Below are 7,316 nucleotides of genomic sequence, written 5' to 3'. Positions count from 1 at the left end.
ACATTGATGGGGTACAGAGGATACAACATATTTTACATGATCACACCCATTGATCACACCCTTTGCAGGGTCCCTCGAGTACAATCCATTGGGGGAAAATATGATTGATAGGTGGAGCCCCGCCTATTCACGGCCTTTGATTGGGTAGCTCTTTCCCATAAACACTGATAACACGACGTCATCTGTTTCTATGCCTGACTTGTATGGCTACTTCGAATGTCAATCATAGTACACAATATGGCTGACGTTAAAATGCAGCACTTCTTGTAAGGGGACCGAAGATACGGGACTATATTCAGCCGAAGAAGAGGTAAATTGATCTTATTTTGGATGGCAGGACTAGCATGTATACATTAGTTTGCAATGATCCATGGTAGTCGGTGTAAACAAAGCAAATGCGCCAGTTCCCGATTTTGTCCTTATCCCACAGCTGGTTAGCTCAGCTAGGTAGCCAGTTGAATAGCTATCTAATGTAACTTAGCAATCATAGCAGTAGTTGGAGCTCGTCAAAGCCTTGTAGAAGAAACAACACAGTCGACCTTGTCAGCTATTGTGGTCTGATCACCTGCAGATCTGCGTTGTGAAGATGTTATGCAAGTTATACTCTGTAACGAGTAATCGCACGAAAGACCTTGAATATTCATGGCACCTGGGATGTACATGTAGGCTAGCGATGCTTTGCTAGGATGGTTAAATAATTTAAAATGACAGCCCTTCCCTGGTTGAACAAGATGCAAAGAGTTTGGCTAATTATTATTGGCCTACGTTATTAACGGGTCATTGTTTGCGAAAGTAGCACAGGTATTTCTAATTTGCGACAGCAAATCTGGGGCAGCAAGAGCAGATTTGTGCCTGCCTCTCATGGCAGCACAGCTAGGAGCATCATTCCAGGATGGAAGGTTTACATTATTGCTGTTTCTTGTCATGTAGCAAGCGAATGGATTTAGCTGAAAAGCATGGCCCAATCAGATGTGTATTTTAATGCAACTTATCGTGATACAGAAATCATGACCCTGTCAAATGCCTACGCTCTATGCGAGTGTTTCGTAGCAGCACATACTGGTAGCTCTCTGCTGAGGCAGAAGAGGTGCTGTCACAGTAGTCTCCAATGGCCATGATGTCATCATCTCTCGTATTTTTAATCAAGTATATACAATTCATGGGATTGATCAGATGCGTTTGAGATTAATGTTATTGTTACTTGATAAACTGTGTTGATGGTGGAATACATGTGTTGTGCACACACACAGTGAGTGTCATGATCATGGGGAATAGAAGAATATGCTTCTGATTTCCAGGGCCAAGCAGTAGTAATTTGTATAGTGACATATTATTTGCCCATTGACTGTTGGATAATGTCGACTTGGTGCAATTTCAGTTTCCTATGCCATTATTTTATTTTTTGGTTTTGGGTTAAATGTTTTGTGCTTGAGGTGTACACAATATTTTTGCTTTGACAAAGTAAAGGCAACATTTTAAAATATATTATTATTATATTATCTACTGAACTGTAGAACATTACTTTGTCCAAATTGCATACAGGCCTGCCTGCAGCAGTTAGCTGGCAAGAGAGGTGTCTGCCTGGTGATTCTTCACAATCAGATAATGTTGTTGCTACCAAACTGAATTTGAAGCAATCGCTGCCGCTGGGCCTGTGTGTGCCAGTGCAATGGCAATGAAGTTGTGGTCTGAGCTTGTGTACTGATGTGGATCTTGTGCTGTTGGCATGATGCGTATGGGAACTGGTTGTTTAACGGTTTTGTTTTGTGTACAGGAGAGGCTGCAGTAGCAGCCAGGAGAGAAGGAGGAAAGATGCCATCTCCATCTTTTTCCTTGGATGCTCAGGTGCGATTCCACGACAAATGGCTGAAGATAGACTTGCAGGTAAGACCTTTAAGTTTGGTACATGCCACTGTTTTTTTTTTTGCACACCTCAGCTGGCAGGCGTGTTTGAGATGACCCATAGGTAGCCTGTTTAGATTTTTTTTTTTTTTAACTCCCACACACTGACTGACCACTACGCTTTAACTTTATTCACAACATCCTGATGATGGTGATCCAAGACCGAAACGTTGTGAATAAAGTTTGGTATGTAATCTCATGCCAAGCACTGCAGAGTGTATATTATACGGTAGCCATGAGCTGGTATTTTTGCTATTTAATGCGGTAATCAGACAATGACATTGTTCTGTCCTTGCATGCGTTATATTGTGTGCCTTTGGAAATGTGAAACCCTGGCAGACACTTTTCTCTGAAACTGAAGAAATATGCCGGTACCTGAGCTTTGTTTTGCAGTACCTCCACTCAAAATGTAGACTCAGTAGGTCTGTGGGCGGGTCAAAGACGTTTCTTTGGGCTCAGACGTCAGGTTGGTTGGATGGTTGATATGCTGCAATGAATATGCTTCTTAGATAGTCCACTAAAAACAAACAAACAGACAATGCCACAAAATTGTGTCAGTGGCTGTCGTTGCGCCTCCCTGACGTGTGCTACTGCTGAAACGTCACTGACCCAGGTGCTTAGTTTTACACATACTGTCCTTTGGTTTGGTTTCTTGCTATGGTGGGATTAAAATGGTCAGCTCTTCAGAGAACTTTGACTGAAAACTTGTTTTGGTCCTTTGCTGTCAGAATAGCTCTTCTCTATGCAGAGAAAATCCTGATACAAATTTCAATACATTATGTTGGATGCCCCTCACAGTGTGCTAGACATTCTCGAACAGAAGCTGGTTGCTATGGTAGTTGAAAACACACAGTATTCTTTATTGGCGGGCCAGACGGTCACCATTGGAAATGCAGCTAAACAAACGTCGTTCTATTCAGACATGTTGACAGGCAGCTGACAAGTAGTCAAGCTGCCCTCTGCGGAGGACGAAATTACTTCAGGACAAGCACATACTTTTGTCTTCCTTTAATAAAAAAAAAAAAGAATAGGGAGACTTTTGAGAAGTGTGATTGAAGAGAAGCACCACTATTTAAAAAGTCATCTTGACGATTCATGATGTAAGTTACTGTAAAATAATGATGGATAACTTTGTTTGTAAACATTTGGAACATATTGTGCAAGCTATGTCCAAATATATGTCCTACCGGAGACCCCTTAAGTCATTGGTAATAGAATGACCCTCAACACTGTGCCATAAAAAACACTATCTGGCATGTTTCATTGAGCCCGTTTATATGCACTTCAATAAACCGTTTATGATCAGGTTTTTGGAGTAACCGATTTATTCAGTGCTCATATTCACGGAATAAACAGTTTATGATAATCAGTTTATTGCAGTTATCGGTTTATGAGAAATCCGATTTGCACAGGTAGGTTTTTGGCTAATAAACTGATTTCTGAAGACATGTATACAGCATAATTGGGTTATTATCAGGTTATTGACATTATAGAATGTTTTTGTGTCACACACTTGAGTGGAACACATGCAACCGACAGACTGCATGTAAACGTCAATAAACAGTTTACTCCAATAGCCTGTCTATTCCAATAACCCGATTATTGTGGAAATGTGAAAGCGCTCATTATGACATGGTTAAGATAATTGCTGTACATTATAAGGAAGAAAGTGGATATCTTCTGCAGAGGAGAGTTGTTTTGACTGATTGCTTGTTCATTGAGCTGAATGCCCATGCTATTATTACCTAGTGGCAGGTCAGGCTGTTAGTAAAGGTATGCTCCACCTCAGGGAGTGCGTGTTAAGCCCATAGGCCTACTCTGTACAGCTACGCTAAATATCACGCCTGTCTCTATATGTATGCGCGTGCAGTTTTAGTTAGACATTTGACCTGATTACCCACACAGACTCCCATCATATGTTTGTTTCCATATTTAGGAGGCATCCAGATGCGGCCGTCGCGCCACCCCTCAGTGTACCAACACGGGGTTTCAAGTGTAGCCTGTAACGTTACTGACATTCAACACTCAAATCTTGGAAAGTCACTAGCTGCAGTACAGGTTGCCAGCAGCGCTTAGTTCATGAGAGCAGTAGTGCTTAGTGCATCACCGCTGTTTAGAATAACTCATTTGTTGAGTTGGTCTCATTGAAAGTGAGATTCTCTCCAAGCTGGGCAAGTTGTGAAGATTATTGTGGAAGGATGTGCTGGTTTGTGATCTCCTGCAATGAGTTAAGGCATTGGATAGTGTGACCCCGTTGGAAGTAAGTGATCTTATTTCACCCAAAGCTTCATGAGTCTTAATGGAAAAGTGTGCATCTTTGTCTGGAGAGTGGTGTTGCCTTCATTGTGAGCCTCAGTTTAAAGCTTTTGTGATTGAAGATGCTGTGTTTTTTTTGGGTAATCTATCTTATCTTTGGGTAGTAGCTAGTTTTAGAGAGTAGAGTAGAGTGCTTTTATTGTCACTATATAAATACAGTCAGATTATGTTTGGAAGCAACCCACAGATGCCCACAAAATTAAAGATATAGTAACGGTATAATATATAATATATAAAAGTACATATGCATTTCACAGTATAGAGAGTACTGAAGTATTGAGGGGGGGCACTGAGGGGTGGCGCAACGCCCTCAACATCACATGATCAGTAGGATGAAATATGAGGGGATATGGTTGCTTGTCCGTTATCAGTGCTTGTATGTACTACTGATTATGTTGGAGGTTGTGATATCAATGGTATCAGAGATAAACCTTGCGTCCACAACCAAGGCTAAAGACATGAGTGATGCGTGTGATCAGAATGATTGTAGGTCTTAAAGGCTCTACTGAATCTTAAAACAGATGGCAAGTTCTGTGTTTAACTTGGCTCTTGCTTACTGTAATGTATAGCGTCTTTGTTTAAAGGTCATATGAAAAGAGGATATTCTCTTGCATACTATTTCCACAAATAGCGTGACAAAGCAACTCAAGTTTGAGGCGCCGTTTGCCATCAAAATACTCGGTGGGCTGCTGTGATGAGCTGATAACTTGGTGCTATAAAATTTCAGCTCACAGCACTTTCCCAGTCTTGTACTGTGTATCTCATAGTGCCAGGAATGAAACCTAACTTCATTCTCATAAGATCCCGTGTGAGCCGAGCAATTCGATTCATCTGCCCTGGCCCTGACACAATCAGTTGTTAACAGTTTAAGAAATCGTGAAAACATTTCATTTTCCTAACTGTAGCGTTCTGCTGAATCATCTAATTTGCAGATTGGCCTGCTTGTGTGAGATAAGAGCTTTCTCTTCACTCCGTCCACTTGCTAGTAGGGATGTTAACCGGTAACCGGTATCCGGTAGTCGACCGGATCAACTTTAACCGGTTAAAATTTTCTGCCACCGGTTAACCGGTTGTAATAATAATAATTATAATGATAATTTCCTCCCAAAACCCCCCCCAAAAAACGATAATTTTGAGGTTTTAGTACGATAATTCAGCATTTTCCATCTGGCAACAGTGGCTGGACATGGCAGGTCCTGTCTGCACAGCAAAAAAAAGGCTTATGTGAAAAAAAAACCGCGAACGTTGTATAATTTAAGATTACCGGTTAACCAGTTAACCACCGGTTAATGAGTCTCAGTAGCCGGTTAAGAGTTTTTTCAATTTTCGCCATCCCTGCTTGCTAGTGGTGGATGTCTAAACTGTGGCCGATGACCGATCAATGTAGTCTGATTACATCTCGGCATGGTGTCTGATTTGAATCCAGAGTGACCCATGAGTCTCTCACCACTAGCCCCCATTACATTACATTACATTACACTAAGATGACGCTTTAATCCAAAGCACTCAGTCATTTACAGATTATATTTGTTACAGTCCCTGGAGCAATGTGGGGTTAGGTGCCTTGCTCAAGATCACTTCAGCCATGGATAGAGATGTAGGGAGAGCTGGTAAGGGTGGGATTCGAACATGCAACCAAAAATACTGAATCAAACAAAGATATCGCAAACCACGGCCACTCAATGCAAAAGCGTGTGCTCAAGTTGGGTCTCCTAAGGGGGCGTTGTCCCCTACTTCTTCTTCTCTTTTTGAGGTGTTTGCGCAAGACGTGCGCTACCGCCATCTACAGCGCTAAGGGGACTTCATTGATTCTCAACCTCAGGACTCCGAAGGTCTCCTAACCGAAGGTCTCCTAAAGGGGCGTTCACCCGACATAAAGTGGATACCGGAAAGGAAACAAAATGACGCTTCTTGGTTACATCCACTTTCTTTGATGCAACCCTCTGATCTTAAGCCCACCTCCCTAATCACCAGGTCACAGTTGCCCCAAAACAAAACAAAACAAAGCAAAACACGTAATCGCATAAGCACTCTGGGCTGCTCTCCTTGGCCCAGGCTGTACTCGCAGTTGTAAGTCCCTAAATCACACCGGGTTGTAAAATGCTGGATTGTAATAATCAGTTTTTATTTCCCTCACACACACAGAGTGTTCTCACTGCATCTGTACAAGAACAGTAATGGGCTACTTAGGGATTAGATTTGCATCAAGAGGATGGATGTGAGAAATCATTGTTATGCACCACGGCACTGCTAGTTCAGCAAGAAATGCTGTTCTTGATTATGTCTGCAAGTGTAGTATAGCATAGTTGTGAGATGGCAGTAGATCCGCTGTGTGATGATCTTGTGTCTAAATGGGCTGAAAGCAGCCATTGGACTCCAGAGGCTTTAACTGTCAAGCACATGGCTGCTTGTTCTCCCCATGGCGTTTTCAAAGGCCTTGTGATATTCTGTGCCCAATGCCATGTCCTTTTTTTCTTCCTAGCATGCACGATGTAGCTCTGTGTATAGCTTGTGAGGGAGAGAGGGGCTCACTGACGTGTGTGTGTGTGTGTGTGTGTGTGTGTGTGTGTGTGTGTGCACGCGTGTGTGTGCACGCGTGTGTGTGCACGCATGTGTGTGCACGCATGTGTGTGCGCGTGTGTTTGTGTGTCTGTCGTGTGTGTTCCAGCGTGCCTTCTCCCCAGAGGGCCTTACAGAGATGTGGAACGAGATGGTGAAGGATGAGGAGATCGTCTTCGACGGTGAAGAGTCTGCTCACCCAGGTAAGATCCTAGCCTCGCGAGCCATCCTACGTACTTCCGCCAAAGGATTGGCTCCACTACTGTAGTCTGGCCGTGCTTCTCTGTGGAGTGCCTGGAGCAGTAGAATTTTGATCGCAACGCCCCCCCCAGAAAACAGCCAATAATTGAATACGCCCCCCACGTGGGGGCAAAAGGGGGAGGACGCTCCTGACAATGACGTACACATCTGCACCAGAGCCATTGGTCTGCGCTATGTTGTTGTTGAGTAACTGCCAGCGATTGGGTGAGAGGTGTCCAATAATTTCAATCCATAACTGGGTGCAAACTTCCTGCTTCCTACAATCGCTTCAGAGCAAA

The 7,316-nt window shown here is 43.0% G+C and overlaps 1 protein-coding gene across 5 annotated transcripts in view; it reads left to right on the top strand.

Moving 5' to 3' along the window:
• The first annotated feature begins 231 nt into the window (after nt 1–231).
• The window catches only part of herc2 (HECT and RLD domain containing E3 ubiquitin protein ligase 2), a 124,218-nt gene continuing 117,133 nt past the window's right edge, over nt 232–7,316 (top strand). For 4 of the 5 annotated variants that reach the window (XM_063201519.1, XM_063201517.1, XM_063201516.1 and 1 more), the window contains exons 1-3: nt 232–310; nt 1,775–1,884; nt 6,887–6,980. In XM_063201519.1, coding sequence (XP_063057589.1) covers nt 1,813–1,884; nt 6,887–6,980 — 166 coding nt within the window. In that variant the 5' untranslated portion in view covers nt 232–310; nt 1,775–1,812. Of the gene's footprint in view, nt 311–1,774; nt 1,885–3,513; nt 4,163–6,886; nt 6,981–7,316 lie in introns of those variants that run through there. The other variant, XM_063201518.1, reaches the window with a different exon arrangement.

Source organism: Engraulis encrasicolus, chromosome 6 (assembly GCF_034702125.1).
Source record: "Engraulis encrasicolus isolate BLACKSEA-1 chromosome 6, IST_EnEncr_1.0, whole genome shotgun sequence".
In the NCBI taxonomy this organism is placed as follows: Eukaryota; Metazoa; Chordata; class Actinopteri; order Clupeiformes; family Engraulidae; genus Engraulis; species Engraulis encrasicolus.
Note: the sequence above shows the minus strand (reverse complement) of the source record. Positions and strands in the feature narration are given on the sequence as shown.